General features: G+C 40.0%; 1 protein-coding gene across 8 annotated transcripts in view; it reads right to left on the reverse strand.

Moving 5' to 3' along the window:
• Smarca2 (SWI/SNF related BAF chromatin remodeling complex subunit ATPase 2) overlaps positions 1-20,014 on the reverse strand; it is a 165,012-nt gene that overhangs the window by 95,137 nt on the left and 49,861 nt on the right. For 7 of the 8 annotated variants that reach the window (XM_076846022.2, XM_076846024.2, XM_076846023.2 and 4 more), the window contains 8 exons: positions 14,864-14,917; positions 11,538-11,668; positions 11,258-11,315; positions 9,983-10,083; positions 8,588-8,735; positions 5,077-5,240; positions 3,461-3,527; positions 2,687-2,797 (listed from right to left, as the gene is read on the reverse strand). In XM_076846022.2, the coding sequence (XP_076702137.2) occupies positions 2,687-2,797; positions 3,461-3,527; positions 5,077-5,240; positions 8,588-8,735; positions 9,983-10,083; positions 11,258-11,315; positions 11,538-11,668; positions 14,864-14,917 (834 nt within the window). The remainder of the gene's footprint in view (positions 1-2,686; positions 2,798-3,460; positions 3,528-5,076; positions 5,241-8,587; positions 8,736-9,982; positions 10,084-11,257; positions 11,316-11,537; positions 11,669-14,863; positions 14,918-20,014) is intronic. The other variant, XM_076846027.2, reaches the window with a different exon arrangement.

Raw genomic sequence — 20,014 nt, forward strand, 5'->3', positions numbered from 1 at the left:
AATGTGGCATAATAAGAAGAAAAAACGATCTCAACACACTATTTCCCAGGCCTGATACAGCATATAAAATATCTTGTGGTAATGGAATGTTAAATCAACATTCTTCTGCAGAGGATGCATGACTCCAAGTCACCCTTTATGAGGAAGGAAATTTGGGCCCAAAATGAAATGGTTGATCCTGCATCTCCCCTCCAGTTCTCCTTCTATCCATACTGTCTTATGTCAGCTATTCCAGACTTCATGGCCATGGCCCTGCTCACATAAGCACAGATTATATAGGTACCCACTTGAAGCCAAGGTTCATGTCCGATGTTTCCAAGATAGTACCAGCAGGTATCTAGAGCTGAGATACTCTTAGCTTTGCACCTTGTTTTTTTTTTTTTTTTTTGGAGGGAGGGGCAGCACCGGGGATTGCACTCAGGGGCACTTAACCACTGAACCATCTCTCTAGTCCTTTTTTATGTTTTTATTTTGAGACAGGGTCTTGCCAAGTTGTTTAGGACCTTGCTCAGTTGCTGAGGCTGTCTTTGAAATCATGATCCTCCTGTCTCAGCCTCCCAAGCGGCTGGGGCACAGGCATGCACCACCAAGCCTGGTTTACACCTTCTTTTCTCTTAATATAAGCTAGCTACTACCTTTAGGGCTTGGAACAGTGTTGGTTTTTATGTTGTACTCTTTTGTTTTGTTTGAATTGATTGCTAACAGTAAAAAGTTAAGACTATTTCACATAAAAATCTGAACGTTCAACTTCTGGGTTCCCTCAGTTCATGCATATTTCTTACCTGCAATATCCAGAACCTGTTTTATCAAAAATAAAAATATACTCACTGGCAAAGAGGCAATGCAAAAACTTCATTCCTCTGGTTATGTCAAAACTGCAAAATTCAACAGGACAAACTCTCCCACATGACTATCACTTACAAAGTCAATAATGGCCATGGCATGATCCTCCTTCCTCTGTCTATTCCTTTTCTCTTTCATTTCTTACCCTCAGCCCTCTTCTGACTGATGGTGAGGGATGTTCCACTAAGCCTTTCCATTCCCTGCACAACAGTGGCAATGGCCAAGGAAAGCATCTGCTGCTCAGATGTCCCTGGACCCTGCTGCAAAACTCTTAGTGAGAGGAAGCTGACAAGCAATGTATTTACAGTCCTCACCTTCCTCATTAGAAGCACCAGTACACTGGGGAAAAGGAATAAAATCATCAGTCTGGCTGGGATATACAGGTAAAAGAAACCACCAGATTTTTTTTCACTTTCTCTACAGTGTTTAAGAATGATTACAGTTGTACAGTCAACTCTCCCAGCCTTACCAAAAGCATGAACAGAGCCTGCAGACCAAAAATATACTAAAATAAATACTCTTTAATCTACATTCCTGCCTAATTTAGCTTATGAAATCATAAACAAGGAAGCAGAGGCCTTTGATTTTGCTATTGGGTCTACTACTAATTAGGTCTTCCACTAGGAAAAAAAATTACTACCCCTTTCTGGAGCTCCAACTCTCCAGCAACAAATAAAAGCAATGTATCTCATTACCAGGCGTCTCCACTGAATTTTGAAATACATATGCAGAAGATACGATGTGAATTGTTTTAAAAAGGATCTCAAATGTACAAACACATTCCCTTAGTAATAATGGAAACACGTCATTTTTGACATTGTCAAATTCATCTCTGACTGTGAGGAATGGGAAGGCAGCACTGTTGTCAGTGCCATCTCAATTATTAAACCTCCCCTGGGAACACGTTTCCTTTATGCTATTTCCTATGATGCCATGAAGGGAACTCTCAGTTCCCAGAGCAAAGGTTTAATGCAGAGATAGAACAAACCCCCAGAAACAGGGATTCTGTTCAATTCTGGCCATAACTCAGTTTCAGATTATAGTGGTTTCAAAACACCACAGGGTAAAAGAAATTACCAAGGGGGAAAAAAATAAGTTTTCTTGATTTGTTCCATGAAAAACCCTACTTCCATCTTTCCACATGAACATATTAAGAGATAAGATGATATAAATGGAAAAGAAAAACCCTTCTATGTTGTGCTAAAGGACAACATAGCACATACAAATGAGGAGACATACAGGTCACAGAAACAACTCTTTTTCAGCTTCAGATAAATAGTCACAGAACATCCCTGAGTAATCTGAGCAATGATCGCCCATCCTTTTACCAGGAAAAAAACAGAAACAGATACAGCACAGGAGACTCAGCTTGAATAAGTGCTCATACGGAAAGGGACCATATGGAGAGGTACCTACTCATCTTTGGAGAGAGAGAGAGGCACCAGAGGAATGAAGTTACGCTGACAATAACCCAGGGCGACAAAAACAATTATTTCTTCCCAAGCACATTCAGGGTTATTGGAGAGAGAAGCTGCCAACGGAACCAAAGAAACCCAGGTAAATTTTTTTAAAAGATGTCAACTCGTTAGCTATGAGAAGATGGGGAAAATCTCAGCATCAATCACACGCACTCCAAAAGAGAAAGAAAGACAAAGAGAAATCCATGGCCAAAATATATCACACTCATTGAGAGAGAGAGAGAGAGAGAGAGAGAGAGAGAGAGAGAGAGAGACACCAGCCATCCAATGATCAAATTATACCATTGAGTATAATTTGAGGGATACTTTACACTCTGCAGAGATGGTCCATAATTAGAGATAAAAGAATTTCTTTAAAAACATACCTTTGCAAGAATGTGCTTGTCTTTTATAATGTACTCGTAAGTAGTCAAGAGGACATTGAATTTGCCACTCCGTAGCTGGGGGACAAGGGAGCGGCGCATGGCAGGGGTACCCTGAATGGAAAGAAAAATATATAGATTACCTGATGGAAAGTACGTGGGTGCTATTTCTCACTATTCATAGCCTAATGGAGCCTAGACGTGACATTCCCACATGTGTGCATTATCATATCCTGATCCATTATCCACGAAGAAAGTCTTGGCTAAATCACGCACATCTTGACACTTTCTAGGCCCTTATAGGAAGGTTTTCCCACTTAAGACAGAGGGAGGGGAAGAGAAGAGGAAACTGCAGCAAGCTTGCAGTAGTAGGGAACCCGCTGATCAGCTGAAAGGCTCCATTTCTGTGGGAGCATGCAGCAGGCAGCCCCGGCGCCCTGGTAATTGCCTGGCTTTGCAGGAACATTCGGCACTGTAGCAGCCCACAGTGAGCCAGTCAGCAGCACGCAGAATGTGCGATATTTGTCATTTGTATTACTCTCATCAGAAACCTCGCAATATGATAATTAACAATTTTCTTCTGCATTTCACTATCTGAAAGTAATTATGGTTTATTACAGTAATCTTCTTGGGATGATTAACTCTCACTGTTTAGTACATGATGTACATGACAAAACTTTACAACCAAATACAGTTCACAGATGTGCATATGGAATGAAGAAAATAGGGTCTATTTTTTGCTTTTCCACATTTATATATAAATACAGCATTCCAAACCTTGTAAGAAATTTTCACCACAGAAGGAGCCCATTTGTCAAATTCATATGTCCAGTTAGAAAGAGTCCTATAAAACAATGACAAAGAAAAATACAGTAAAAAAGACATTTGTATAAAAGTCAATGTCTAAAAAGATGTTCTTATTTATTTTCAGGCTTTGCCTTAAAAGGGGCTAGAGAATATAAACTATCTCAACTACATATTGATTTTTTTTTAACTTATAAATGGACACAATACCTCTGTTTTATTTATTTATTTTTATGTGGTGCTGAGGATCAAAACCAGTGCCTCACATGGGCTAGAAAAGCACCCTACCACTGAGCTACAACCCCAGCCCCTACATATTGATTTTTAAACGTGTGGAAATAAAAGTCAAGATGAAAATAAACTGCCACAAATGGTGACAACTTTGTGTTTCATAAAAAAAGAAAAAACTTAAGGAAAAAAATGTTAAAGTACATGAATACAGAAAAACTAAATTTTAATATGATCACGAGAAACTGCAACTGCCACAGCGAGGTGGGGAATCTTTAGAACTAATCATATAAATTCAGAGAAAACTTGATTAAGGGGGGAAAATCAAAAAACCATATGAAAATATTAGATAAATCAGGGGAAGAAATACTGTATGACTCTTTTGAGTCAGAACATGCAGAACAGATAAAATGCAAAGAATGCCCACATATAGTGGAAACAGACAATTCACACAGAAGGGTCTGCAAACAGTCCTCTTTTAAACAAAATCTGAAGAAAATGCAAAAATATCATCCAATTTCCAAGATTATATCAGCACTGAGATCTATGACAAGGTCTTTCTCAGCGAATAAAGCTGCCACCTCACGCCCTCGTCAGATCCACGCACTCCCGGGGAGGGTGGCTGTGAAGAGTTATTCCTTCACATAGGAGCCTCCACTGAAGACCCAGGAGGAAACACCTAGTGGGTGAGGCAGTGGGAATGTAATGGTAATAGCAAAGATTAGTCTTTCTGAAGCAGCAGAGCCACTGAAACACAAAGTGCGCACACTGAAGTTAGCTTAATGCAAAATTCACAGTTTTAATTTTGATTTCCCTTCTGCTTTAAAAGATTAAGGAAAACTTACACAGATAATCTTTTGTGTGTGTCAAGAAAAAAATTTAAAAATCTTAAAAAAAAAAAAAAAAAACACCTATATGGGGCTGGGGATGTGGCTCAAGCGGTAGCGTGCTTGCCTGGCATGCGCAGGGCGCTGGGCCCAATCCTCAGCACCACATAAAAATAAAGATGTTGTGTCTACCAAAAACTATAAAATAAATATTTTTTAAAAAAACACCTATATCTTTCTCTTTTGTGAGCCACTTGAGAGATGATTGACAAGACCCACTAATACAGTGATACAGTGTGCAGGCTGTGTGGACAGCAATGCTAATTGCTGATAAACTCACTTGGTCCCATACTTAATTAGCCAATCAAAAAGGCTGGGGGGGGTAGGAAATTAAAACCTAAATTCAGATTACATGCACTTGGTAATCCTACTACATGATACAATTCTGTCTTCCGTGAGAAACAAGGACAAGCTACTAATAGGGCAATCTACAATGTACAGAACGGTGACTGTGGAATAAATGACTTGACTTACGAAAGGGGAACAATGATGAGATAGGGGCCATTGAGTCTTTTGTGCTCCATCAGATAAGTGATGAGTGCAATGGTCTGTATGGTCTTGCCTAGGCCCATTTCATCAGCTAAGATTCCGTTCAAATTGTTATTATACAGGGAAACCATCCATTCCAGGCCCTGGAGCTGAAATGAAGAGTAATTGCTTCAATTATCCAAGATCTGCACAGGTAATTAATACTAATACAACTCAAGTGAGGCTGTGACTTCTTACCTTCCCCGTGCTGTATGCTGGGTTTCCCACAGTAGAAAAGTGGGGGAAGCACCAACGCAAAAAGAATTTAAAATATGAGCCTGTAATCGTCCCTGCTGCTTGGCAGGTGTTGAGTGTTAATCAGATTTAGAAATGATGGGCTGCAGCATACTGGTGGGATTTTAAGCAGTTCTGCTGCTCATCCCTACTTAGCATTTCACAGTATAAGACATTCTAGAATTATTACAAACGAAGAAAACCCAAACCCAAATCTATTCCAAACACTCCAACAACAAAAAGCCAACAAGAGGATTAAAGAGGAACAAACCAGAAGGCAGGTTTGGCACACAGACTATTAATCATTAGAAACATGCTTCTTGGTGATGCCCCCAGGGTGCATCCCCTCAGCGAAGAAGCACTGACCAGGGAGCCAGGGCTACTCTGCTGGGCCCATGGGAGGGCATTTCTTTTCTTGGCAGAGAGAATGTTCCCAGGGAACACATGGAGACTCTGCCATGTGGGTTCTCCCCAAAGGCGGCACACTGGGAGTGATCGCCTGGAAACCTGTTCGACATATTTTAAAGCACAGAAGCTCTGCGCTTTGGATTCTTCTTGTTAAGTACAAGAGGAAGGTAAGAATGCAAAGTTGTTAAAACTCCCTCCCGAATAACCAACTCCCCTGCACCATGATATCAAAGATGCTGCATTTAAAATGGCAGAATCAACCACCCACCCCCACACAACGTATAATGCATACATGCAGAAGTCAATTTGGCTTACCAATGAAGTTATTATGCTCAGTGAAAGGTTAATATCAATTCATTGTATGTAAGAACAAAGTGAGTTATTTGTGTTTTTTAAATATTTATTAAATGACTATTCTTTGCAAAGGCTCACCAAGGAGCTATAGCAGATGGATACCAAGGTGTGTAAGATGCAAGTCTCCCTTCAGAATCCTGCAGTCAAAGGAGAAACAATACACACCTATACCCATGTACCGAGAAGTAGCCAACAGTGCCAATGTATGTGCTTAAAAACTGTATTAGTCAGAATTTTTCTTAGGGATATTCTACAACGGTTTGAAGAAATAATTTCATGAGCCGCATGGAGTACCTGGTGAAAAAAAACAAGTCATCCTAGAAGTTTCTGCACAACTACAGCAAAACCAAGAGATAAAGAGAGAAACAGAAAGAGCCTCAAAGAGAATGGGCAAAAAGAGAGGGGAGAAGGGGAAATAAATGGAACCCACAAGGTGCTGGGCAAGAGAGGCTGTCTGCCTGCAACATGACCCTGATGCCACCAGACTTCTAGGAAAGTCAGCTAAATGCCAGGAACATTGGATACTTAGTGAGGATAATTTTTTTTTTAAATGAAACTGGAAAAGGGATTGAATTTTGTATCTGTGTTAATTCTGGATAAAACAAATGCAGAAACTAGCAGTAGAAAGGACTAGAAATTCACAGTAACTGTAGACAGTGATGGGGACTTTCCTAGGCTGTGGGATTGAGAAGGAGCAGGTGTGGCTCTCCAGGAAGTAGCAGGAAGGCCACAGCTATGTCAAGGTTAAATAAATAGTAAATGTACAAAATCCTGTCAGGAGCAAGACAGAAAGCTTACTCATAGAGAGGATGGCCATGGGAAGTAGTGAGCCATAATTCGAATTAATTAGTGAAAAAACAGAGAACTCATCGGGCAGATAAAGGTACAGATTTCCAAGAAGAAGAAACTTCACTGGGCAAATATCCAGAGGGAGACTATACAAATCACATCCAGCGAATCTTACAGAGGAGGGGAGAGGAACAGGACTCACATTTGGAAGCCAGAGGAAGGAGGTTTGAAACTGGAGTGATGAGGAGTGCTTACAGAGGTGCAGGAGGGAATCACATAGCATTAAAAAAGTTACTGATGAATAATCCAAAACTGAATCTCTTATACAGGTACATGACAGTTCGTTAGACTACACCATGAGTTAATATCTATGTCAGGGAGAGACAGCAGTGGTCCTCCAAGTGTGCTCCAGGGACTCTGGGGTCACCCAAGACCTTTGTAGAACATCCAGAACATCCTAAGGTTAAGACAATTTTCATAATAATATCAAGGCATTATTTGTCATTTTTACTGCACTGACATCAGCACTAATGGTGCAAAAGCAATTGTGGGCACAACTGCTGGCACTTTAGCACCAATCCAGGCAGTATGGTACAACCAGTCGAGGCATGCCCCCCGCTCGTGTGATGGCAGCAAACAGTGCCAACTTTTAAGAATGGAAAGGACTTTGTGCCAAGAAGTTTAAGAGTCACTGACCTAAAGAATGCACTTCTTCATGCATATTCTACAAGATACACATTTTATAGGACCTTCATAAGTGATATAACAGAATGGCTTTGGTGATGAAAGAAGCTTAATAAATATAAACTTAAGCAATATAAATAAAGATATTTTACTGCACGATGCTGATGTGCAGCATGGATTGCCAAGAGAGGCAAATGCCAAGGGGACCATGTCTGGTTGGCTTGGGGCAGACCAGAGTTATGCCTATGGCCAACATTAAGAGCCCCTACACAACCACACACATATCCAAATTTAGAATAGAAAATTACATGATGGTCCCAGTTACAGTTGACAGTATTTCCCCCAAACCATTATTATTATTATATATATTTTTAGTAAAAACTCATGGAACCAATGCTCCAATGAACGCACTTTGAGAAACACTACAGGTAGTAAAAGGTGAAAGAACAGACCTCAATCCAGGCAGATCAAATGAAAATCTGTTGTTGATAGCCTAGTTTTTAATCAAAGCACAGGTGCTCACAACTATATGGTGCCTTTCAAAAGAAAAAACATAAATGTAGTAGATTATACTAGTTGGTCAGATCCATAGCATGAAACTCTAGCTACAACTAAAACTTTTAAAGAAATATTTCATTTACTTCAGGTATGGAGGTTTTCTATGTTAAGAGGATGTGGCTGGATTTTCCATTTTGAAGAGATCCACACACAGTGAAACTTTCCAAATGTTAACTCAGTATTCCTTATAACAAAATTCATCCCAAAAACTATAAGAGAAAACCAGTATGGTGTGTCCTGCAAAAGAAGACAACACGTGTGGAAAGAGGCTGCAAGAAGGATTACAGACTTGATGGAGGGACTCTCAATATAAGTGACATGACCTAAAATGTGTCGCCGACTTCAAGCCATCAAAAGCTGCATGACACACTCCAATTGGTCACAGGTAACACACAATGGCTTGCCAAGGACACACGGACATGCCGATCACCTGGTAATGCTTCAGGGTCCCATTGATGAGGAGGGCAGACTGCTTCTCCACCCGTTCCGAGATGGCATGAGCCACAGTGTAGTAGGACTGGGACCCCCTGGCACTGTACTGCATGCTGTATTCATCATCCACGTCTTGCTTCGCGGTCCTGAGGACAACAAAACGGAGACTCACACATGGTCACTTGAGTGTGGTGCTATTTTACCCAAAAAAAGAACGGACAGTCTAAAACAGCTACAGTACAGATAGTTTAGCAACGACTCCATGCCTTGTACTTAAAACACATTTGCTATAATCGTCACAGAAATGAAGCAAGGTAAGCATTAGCCTGATTCTAGGCACATGACGAACTTGAGGCTCAGAGAGGTTACTTCCTTTGCCTGGGCCACAATAGGTGTCCTCGATCTCCAAAGACTGAGAGGGGCTTGAACCCTACAGTTAGAGATTAATCTTCTGCCAATGAATTTGCTCTTTTCACAGCACATTGGCTAAAGACTGGAGGACATATGGGAGAGGATCAAAGAGGACATTACAGGGTTAAGGAGGAAGGAAGGTAGTCTCTGGTCTTTTATGGCTCGTTAATGAGGCCGGATTTTATTCCATGGACAATGAAGAGCCACGGAGGTGTTCCCAACGCCTTCAGCAAAGGAACAGGAGTGCACTGGGAAAACACAGGTTCTTGAAATGGGGCAGCTAGCTATGGAAAAAGGGGAGGGGGATATTAGGATGTTTATTTCTGGTTTTCAGAAAACAATTCAACTTCTAAAATTTTCCCTTTTGCATACTGTTTGTTTCACAACAATTTTCTTACAATAACACAACTTTCCTTATAATAATGAGCTATCCAAGCAGAGAGATGTGTAGATCACTGATAGGATGATAAGACCTGGTACTCAGAAGGGTGGAGTGGGGGCTGAGGGGCTGGGTGGAGCCCAGGGCTGACTCAGCTGTGGCAGCCAGGGTGAGACGGGAATGGCATTGCAAACTCGGGCTTCTGGGTGAGGGTCCCATTAAGGGAGGCAGAAAAAGCAGGGAAGCAGCTTGACCAGATAGGGGTAAGTCTGATTATTCCAACCTGGGAGAGAAGGGCCAATGACAGGTGTGAATAGGCCACAGTGGAGGAGGGGATAAGGAAGGAGAAGAGTGGGGGAGGAAGGGAGGGTGGGAGGAAGGCGAGGAGGAAGGGAAGAGGAACAAAGGGAGGAGATGAGCAACATGAAGCCTGTGGACCTGGGGCCTGGAGCTCAGTGACCTCTGAGAGGCTGCGGGGACAGTGCCAAGTCAACTACAGGCATGAAGATGGCTCCTTCCCTTAAACAATAGCTTCTAAAAGAAAAACCACACAGTATGATCCTCACGCAGTGTATCTCCAAGGGAGAAAACAGAGACACATACTCAATGATCTGCTTCGCATCTTTCTCGGAAACTTCTTCACTGTTTGGATCCAGGAGGATTTTCTCTTCGGTTTCCTGCCTACTAGACTCTTCTTCTTCGTCCTGGGAAAGGAGCAAAGATATGGGGGAAACTACATTTTAACAAGGGAATTTTATGATTGGCATTTCCTGAAAAGACAAGTAGCATGCAACTTCATGAATGAAGCCAGTAAATACAGTGAAGAGAGGAAGTAAATTTAACATCTACTTCCCAGGCAACCCACCACTCCATTGTTGTTTACAGCATTCAATGGGAGAATGAAAGGGACCCCCTGGGAACACTAGACCCTTGCTCCCAAGACTAAACATGTAAAAATCATGCCAAGAATTTGCATGTTTGTCATCATGTGGTTATCAGAGAGCCTGGCACACCATATCTGCTACATCCCTCTCTCCAAAGGCAGGCTTCCGACATCTTAATATACTCCTTCTCCTAAACACGTTCCCTATGAATATGCCTGCAGAACTCTGAGGACCCCCAAGTGCTCCGTGCAGAGGAACACTGCTCTCTGCTGCTGCTTCACATCACACATTTCCGAGTATTTAAACTTCTTTTAATCCTTCAATTTGTAATCATTAAAATTTTACAACTGACCTAACAACTACTGTAATTATTTCTTAGTTTCTATTCAAAGTATCCAAGATTCCCATTTTATGTTCTAGACATTAAGAATTCCTTCCAAGAGACTTGAGAAGTGTGCTTCTCTTTAGGTAACAAGTATATCTAAGGATTCAAACAAAAAATCACATTTAGAGAGAAATCCAGAGGATCGATAAACTCATTAAGCCGAGACCATGGTACTCTTTTTATCTAAGTTCTCAGATTTGCACCCTCAAATGGACTCTAAGGCTCATGGACTTAGAAATTTTTAGGCAATTAACTCTCACTGTGAACCACTCAGAGGCATGGGACTGCCCTTCCCCATGTAATCCATCGTCAGTTTTCCCCTAAAGACCTTTTCACCATCGCCAATTTAATGCCCACTTCTCTTCTCTTGGTCCCAAATGAGTTTAGAATTCACTGAGCTTCCCCATCAGCCAGGAGCCCCAGGAGATCAGTGTGCCACTAGGCGTGTAACATCAGAGCTCTTGCACGTGCTTAGCTCCAACCTTCACCTGAAAGTCAACCCTAGAGGAAGGAGGGACAGAAGGACTCTGGGTCTGGGACTCCATTAAGAAAAAACTTTCCTCCCTTATGAACTTAAATAGTAAACCCCAAACACAGATGTATACATACCTCCTCCTCATAGTCAGAATCACTCTCTTCACTGTCAGATCTAGGGGCAACTTCATAACTAAGGAAAGGAACAGAGAAAAAGAGGGGGTTTAGTTCTTTAAATGGTGAAACAATAGACACGCAGGACTTAAGGAGCATGTTCTGTGTACAGATGACAAACGCAGAAAAGCACTTCCACCGTCTCAGCAAGCCCACATTGTTTTAGTCTCAAGGACTTTACAAGGATCATCAAAACCTAAGAAGCCCAAAGAACACCAGTAATGGTGCTTTCATGCCATACCCAGGATTCATTTCCAACCAGGCGTCCAGCTGACTTGCTTTGGGTGCTTCTGGTCCAAAGAGGACTTTGCCAGTTTCTGTGTGAGTCACTTTGACAGGCAGGTCACTCATCTGACTGCTCTCATCTATTGGCTAGAAGGGGGGGAAAAGTCATGTCACTGCTGGATCTTAAGACACTCTCTCGGTCTGCACTAGACATTCCTCAGCCATTTGGCGGCCCAGCATCTGAAACCTTTCCCTGTGTTTTGAAGTTTCACTACCTAATGTGTCTGGGGCGGGGAAGTGAGAGGCCACCTCCCACTAAAGAACTGAAAATGCCGGCCTCCCTGGCAGCTAAGGTACAGGTTCGAGACCTTAGCTGCTTCAACTGTATGCATTCGCCAACACTCTGATTTAGGAGCTAGAAGTTCAAGGTAGTGGGGACCAGAAGAAGGCAGATGACAGTGGCAGCCATGCCAGTGAAGTGGCATGGGCTCAATCAAGCTCCCACTCCCAACAGCAGCCAAGTCTTCAACAGATTAGTTGTACAGTACCATACTGGGCAGAGTTCTGGGTCTGATTCTCCAGTATTCCTGGAGATCTGATGAGTTACTAATATCCTCCTACAAGGTGAGCAGCCCTAATCCAAAAATAATCAAACTCCAAAGCTTTTTGAGTCTGACATGACACATACAAGTAGAAAACTCCACAACTCATAGAACGGGTCACAGTCAAAACACAGGTGGACTAAAAATATGGTGTAAAATTACTTTCAGGCTATGTGTGTGAGGTTTATGTGAAACATAAATGAAATGCATGTTCAGAGTTGGGTCCCATCCCCAAGACAATCTCATTATGTATATGCAAATTATTCCCAAATCCAAAAACATCTAAAATCTTAAACATTTCTGGTCCCAAGCACTTAGGATAAGGGGTACTCAATCTGTACTACATTCCCTTTTTTACCTAAGGCAGGCAGAGTTGGTTTTCTGGAACTAACAACCACCACCTCAACTAACAGTCCTAGGTAACTATAGCAAAGCCTTGGTTTCAAAGAATCAGGAAAGAAAAGGTACTATAGTCCATGCTATCTCATTAGTGGCTGGACTGGTTTCTGCAGAACCAGTGTTCTTTATCCAAAATCAAACTACCAGGTATCTAACTCAACCACTGTCCTGTATGATAAAGAAAAGGGCCTGATTATTTATAACCTGGTGGACTGATCAAGGCTAAGCTGAAGACCATTACTAAGCTCTAAAAAATGTCTTGCTCAGAAAATTAAAAGAATAAATGAAATTGCAGAGGTTGTATTTAACCTACTCGAGAACAAATTGTCTCAAAAGGCCCCCAAATGGAGCAATCCTAGGCAAATGAATGCTACTGATGGGATACCAACTTCTAGGAGCACATTCCCAGGTAAGATGCTTGGAAATGCTTGATTTGTGATTGCTTCAAGTTTACCTACTTCCTCAAGAGCAATAAAATGGATTAGGCAATTCATTATTTCAAAGAATTTTTCAGAAGTTATTCTTAATTGGTTTTGTGGTCAAATAAATAAAGGAAACACTATCAGCTGTAATTAGGATTACTGTATAATTTACTATTCCAATTAAGCAAACTGACAGGGAAAACAGCATGCTGAAGGCTATCTACTATATCTTATAGGCTATGACCAAAAAAAAAAAAAAAAACTTCTTTACTCCCTCAAAAAAGCACTGTCAGAATAAAAAATATATAAACAATATACTAGTGATTGTTCACAAAAATAACCTTAAAAGAAGAAAAAGCTTACTCCAGTTTATTCTTTTCCCTTTCATGCAGTCTAACAGAATGGTTTCAGGCACCAATAATTTGCGTGGCAATATGACGTTTCTTCCTCATTAATGCAAAAGGTCATCCATACACTCACAAGCTAAAGAAGGAAATCGACCACTTGCTATCATTTCACTTGGAAAAAAAGTCATATCTGGAACTATTTTAATAGAGCTTGCTTTATTGCTAATGTCATGCCTCAAAGAAAATTGGAAATCACTGCGGCTGGAATTAGAACTTTGGCAAAAAGCACTGAAGGAACACAGAAGATTAATAAGAGCATTATTTCACAACAAACTGAGCAAGATGTCCACTTTGCAAACTTCAGCAATCAGAATTCATATGTGTTAAAAATGAAAGTAGGGGGAAAAGGTATATGTCACAGGTCCAAGATCAGTGACTAATACTCCCAAGAGATAATAAGAGAAAGAGCACAATGACAGTAACATATTAAATCTCTTCTTGCATGCTTGCTAATTACAAATAGACATGCGACATGCTTAGGTAAGGCAAGCTGGAATCATGTCTAAGTGCTCTGATAGATAGTATTCTTCCCTCATAACAGCCCACTGAGAGTTTTTTACACATAGACATTTATCCTGATCCTTTCTTCCCTTGTGATGAATTACAGTAGTTAGACAACATTTATTTTCAAGGTTTCTGCATAGAAGGACCTTTTTTCTGCATCCAGACTGTGTGAGCACACAACAGGACTCGTGTGCACAGTGATTCTAGAATGAGAAGGGGCATCCCATGCCCAACCCTCCAAACAGGCTGATCAAGGTGTGAGGGAAGAGGTAGTTTCAAACAAACTTTCTTCTTGCTCTGCTTGGGGGATGTGCCTCCTCACTGTGAATCACTGGCAACAGATCCTAGAGTTTTTCAGAAAAAAAAAAAAATCCAATAAATAAATAAATAACTGTATCCTTCTGATCCAAGAGAATATTGGAAATACCAGGAAATAAAACTGAAGACTGTGTTCATGTATTTACATACATGAGCTCTACTCTAAGCCTTGAGAGTTGTCAAAAAATAAAAGTTAACCAAATATTTGAACTGTTCAATTTATATTTGTGTGTGTGGTACTGGGATCAAACCCAGGGCCTTGTGCATGCGAGGCAAGCACTTTACCCTCTGAGCTATATCCCCAACCTCTCAATTTATATATTTTTGCAGTTCCAAATTAATAACTAGGGAAGCTGGGTCATACTTAATGCTTCTGTATTACTTACTGAGCAAATGTAGTTACAGAATCATGTAAGATTCACATACATTCTATATACTCATCAATAGGTCTATCTGTGCACAGAAAATTTTGGAAAGGTCCACAAGAAACCTCATCAGTCTGAAATGGAAGCAGATTGCTTTTCACTGTATCCCTTTCACAGCATTCTGATTTTCTACTATGTACTACTGTTTTTAAAATGATTAGCTGAGTAAAAATAAAATTAGTACACATACAGAATGGTACTGCACTGTATATGAGAGGGACTCCGTTCAGCAGAGCGTGGTTGCGATGGGGGCAAGTTCCCTTACCTCTCCATCTGGTCCCAGGGCAGACTCCCCACCCTCTGCATTCTCTTCAGCCTTCTGCAAAACAACGTCAAATGTTATGTGTTAATCAAGAGGATGGGACAGGACTTCATGACAATTCTTTGGTACATATCGTTATTTCGTTATGGCCCATAATCATCTAACAAAGCTTAAGAAGTGTGAATGTCTTTTTATTTCTCTTTGCTATCTGAGACAAAGCACAAAGCATGCATTGTATTAGCAACTGGCAGAGAGTCATTTAAAGCCAGATGTGATTCAAGGCCAGCACACTAGAGATTTGTGGATTGCATCTTTAGAGACCCAAAGAGCGTAAGACATGGCAGCACTGAGACAGCAGTGAAGACAAGAAACTTCCTTCTTGTGTTTGGCACTGTGGAGACAAATCCTGACATAATTAGTTCAACTTGCCTATTCCCTAAGCAAGTTTTCATCAGCAATAAAGAAGAACATTCTAAAAATGTCCATCAAGAATCAGCTCTGGGCTGCTCCTGGGTCATAAAAATATAAAATAATACAAATTTCCATGAGCTTCCTGGGTGTTTTTCATTCTACCTAATTGGCTTTCGTAATATACAGCATTTCCACAGTGTGTATATAAGGAAATTGGATACAGATACCATGATCTCATGAAAAATTCTGTCATCTACCTTTTCTTAAATATTTCAATATCTTAGTCCATTAACCTCTACATGCCTCAAAGACAACTAAATCAGTAGCTAAGATTATGTCACCTTTTATACAGAACCAAGAGCGCTCATCTGTAATATATACAAAACAGTCTGAAACTTCTTCCACTTATAATAACCTCTCTGACAAGTGAAAATATTTCATATCACCTTTACAGAATCTTTATTTTAAAGTTATTACTGAAAAGCTATATTATTTCTATGTAATACAACGAGAGGGGAAAAAAAAAAAAACTTCAGTCATTTCCTTTGTCAAGACATTGAAGAAAATGAGCATTCCTCCCTTGGGCTCTTTAGTTAATTAAAAATATATACAATGGTATGGAATCAATATTAACTCAACTTCACCTACTTAAGACATTGATTCTATTAATATATCTTTGCCTTCCATGAAAATAATTCAATAGTATCTTGACAAAACAACTTTTATTGAAAATGTTCAATGTTTAAAATCTAACCTTTTGTTCATACTGAAAAAGGGCAGTATTATAAATGTTTAAAATTTTTGAAGATCCTTTTATAAAATAACTCTCTTGCCAAATATCCACATGTGTATGTATGCCAAGGCACAGGCATACAACAATGTAGCTCCTACCAAAGCATTTGGTTATGACAGTCCAAGAACTTAGTTTTCTGTCTATGCCACCCTGAAACAAAAATATTTACAAGCTCAAAAGGAATGATGGGCTTCCCAGTGCACTAGGCCCTACAATTTAAGGCTAAGGAGGCAGCGAACAATGGCAGAGCCCCTCCCTTAGCAAAGAAACCATCCCTGCCTCCAGCCACTGAAGGACCCGTTTTTGGAAGTCTCAGGCACTGCACTCAAGGGATAGTTTTAATTAATGGGAGAAAGTCAATTAATCCCACCATTCTTTCCATGCAAACCAGAAATAAGCTACAAATTTGGCCAACAAAGAAAATCTAATGAGACAATGAAAAAATCAATTTCAAATATCTAGCAAGTAGAACTGGATCACCATTTCAATGAATAGAACATTTAAAAGCTTGAAACACCATAAATGAATAGAAGCGAAACTATTCTGAAGGATACTTTCCAATGAATATACTACGGACTAGCCAGCGTTATCTAAAAACTGCTTCATAATCGGGCCCTTTCAGTATGTAGAGTCCCCTGAACTATATTTAAAAATTCTATTAGGTATCAAATGCAAAGGCAAAGCACTATTAGATTTAAGCCTCCTGGTTCTGAAATTAGGCAACCTAAGTGTGAATCCCAGCCCTGGACTAAGTACAAGAAACCTTCACTGTGATCCTGAGCAAATCTGCTTCTCTGTGTGTCTTGGTTCCCTCTTGTGTGAAATAGGGATGGTAAGAGTCTAAGGGTTGCCGCAGGGCTAGATCACTGTTTCAAAATGCACAATCCAACATTCTACATAAAATATGCCAGAAGTATCCACCTCTACAACATAACCAAGCCAGAGCTGTGAGAGGCTATTCTTTCATGTCCATAATTAAGAGTGTCTCTAGCATTGTCTAAAAACTGTCTCACAGGACTACAGGTTTGGGGCTTCTATTTGTTTTGCTTACCGAGGGATTCTCACACCTTGAAGAGCTGTGCTTAGCACCTAAAAGCCATTAAATAAATAGTGGGGGAATGCAGGAATGAACAAAAGCACCAAGAACAGCACCTTCCACTTTGTTTATACTCACTCAATTATCATTATTGTAATCAGTCACCAATATATTTTCAAGTCACAAAATAGTTAAGAATACACACACACACAATATGTCACTGAACTGGAGTTCTGTGTGACCTCTCTCATGCATGCCCTGTCCCTAGACCCACTTTTGCCACATTGTGTTAAGAGGGAGAAGCCAAGTAGTGCTCTCCTCCATGAGGCCCTTTCTCCCATGATGCTTTGGGTTCTTCCAGCTTGGTAAGGATCTCTGGTTGGTGTGCTTTCATAAATCCATGTTCTCACATTAAACAGAAGTTCCATCTCAAAAAAAAAAAACAAGCAAAACTAAGCCAAAATCCTCCCCTATTTAAATTTCTATCCAAGAGATTATGACTGGTGCTACTATGTGAGCTAACTTTGGATACTCTCCAAGCCCTTGGTGAAGTGGCCTAACACTACTGCAGCAGCAGCTATAGCATCTCCTGCCACCTGACGGATTTTCAGAGTTATCTGCAGCATGAAATCATAAACACAGCCTCTTAATATTGCTAGCTGACACCCGGGCTTACATTCATTGACTAAAAAACACCAAAACAAAATACTATAATTCATTCATTAATCAAGCTTGCACTAGCTTCTTCCTGTCTACAAAAAGTTGAGAACTAATTATGCTTCTGTAGGGAGGGAAGAGTCTATTTAACCTAGTCATACCAAGAGATAGAATGATACAAATTACTCCTAACTGAAGATAACTTGTTAGTAAAAATCATTCAAACTAAAGACGATTTGAGTTCCCAACTTCCAAGGTCAGTGTCAATTCCCATCCTCCACTTAGGAATGTTGACGAACAAAGCTATGGGCAGGCTACTCATCTTCTACACAGAAGGTGTATAAAATAATGAGCAACGGGACTGCAGAGGGAAAGAAATCCCTAACTATGAAAATCCTGTGTAAGCTGAACTCAAGAGGAGGACTTCAGTGGGGCACTTTATTTAGTTTACCACAGCACAGGGGCTACAAAGAGCCTCATTTTGTAAAGAAACAGTTTTATGTCAAATATTTTACAATCTATTATAAAGTGAACGCATTTTATCCCCCAGCAGGTATTGTTACAATATGCTGAAACAACACTCCAACGTGCTGGCATCTTAAGGACTCATTCTGCTTCACTGGAAACCTAAGCTTTAGGAACCACTTGGGTTACTTTTACTGTCATTTAAGCAGTGCTGTGAGCATTAAGATAGGTTATCAGGCAATAAAAAATGCCCAGGAATATCAAATTAACAGGCATTTGCACATTGCCTGGGTTGTATCTTAAAGACAAAACCAATTGGAACATTCTGATTCCACTAACTGGTCAATCCAGTTAAACAGGACTTTGATCCAAACTTCTGGTTTCACCTATTTGACATTAAACTAATCACATAAATCTAATCATTGTAGCACTTTGTCCACCTACTCTTTTACTAGTCCTTATACCCAAATGGGCAGAACTGCTTACAACCTTTCTTTCACTTAGGAGAATTTTATAGGTAAAAGCTGCAATAAACTGTACAGTCTTTGGGGAAATGGAAGATAAATTTAAGAATTCAGAAGAATCAAGAAATAACTTAAATTTAAAACAAAAGTCTCACCATCATCACTATTTTTGTATTTGATGCATTTTTTCATTATAAATTATGCCAACAGCTTTTCTGATTTTTTTTAACCTATCTACAAAGATTGCAAAAAGATATTTCCTATCACTACATTGAACAATACGGCATGTCAGGACAGTTCTCCCTCCAAGGAAACAGTTCTGAGCTTTACTTATAATAGCAATCAATGAGAGAGAGAGAGAGAGAGAGAGAGAGAGATTTGGGGGGGGGGAGGGACAAAACAACTTAGAAAAAAATTAATGTAAGAGAAAAAAAATATAAGAGATCTGTGGCACAGTGAAACCCCATGGGTTCTCTGAGCACATGCCAATTTGTATCTCAGGTTTTCAAGAAATGTCACAAATTAATAACAAAAACATAGTTCTGCTAGTATACATCCCATTGAAAGATGTGGAAGGGAGAATTTCATATTTATATTTGGCTTGATGTCAAATAGCTCTGGAAGCAAAACCTCTGAAAAGGCTAGACTGCTAAGCAGTAACAGGGGTGCCCTCTAGCATAAGCTTTTGACCAGGTTAGGCAAAAACATATCCTAAGGCACTGGGAGAAATACCTCATTACCACCAGGAGCCATTCTAAATTAGTGCCTATGTAATTAGAAAATTCTCTTTGTAGAAGTTCAGGAGCCCAGCGGTAAGCAGAGTCCACCAAAAATAACAAATCCTCATTTTTCTTCTGCATGTACCAAGAGTCAAAGAATCTATCACTGTCCTAAAAGACATCCTTACATAAATAACCAATTGATCCTCAAGTACAAAAATATGATGACCATCTATATAGTCAACATTACAAAAAATATGCAGTCAATGGACAAAAAAGTATTTCATTTTCAAAAACCTATAACCACATTTCAACTACATGATCACTCTTTTATATCACAGAATTCTTGGTACAACAACTAATATTTACTGAGCACTTAATATGTACCAGGAAGTATTCTAAATGCTTTAGATAAACTTTCCCATGTAAACCTCACAACAAATCTGTGGTGTAGATAACTTCCTATCACCCTCTTAACAGACCAAGAGATTGAAGTACCATGTAATACATCCTTTAATAAAATATTCTAAAAGGGAAAATTAATATGCATATTTTTCTTATGCAGTTATGAATTTACACGATTCAGGGAATACTCATCCAATTTACTCA

The sequence above is a fragment of the Callospermophilus lateralis genome, chromosome 2 (genome assembly GCF_048772815.1).
Source record: "Callospermophilus lateralis isolate mCalLat2 chromosome 2, mCalLat2.hap1, whole genome shotgun sequence".
Classification (NCBI taxonomy): domain Eukaryota; kingdom Metazoa; phylum Chordata; class Mammalia; order Rodentia; family Sciuridae; genus Callospermophilus; species Callospermophilus lateralis.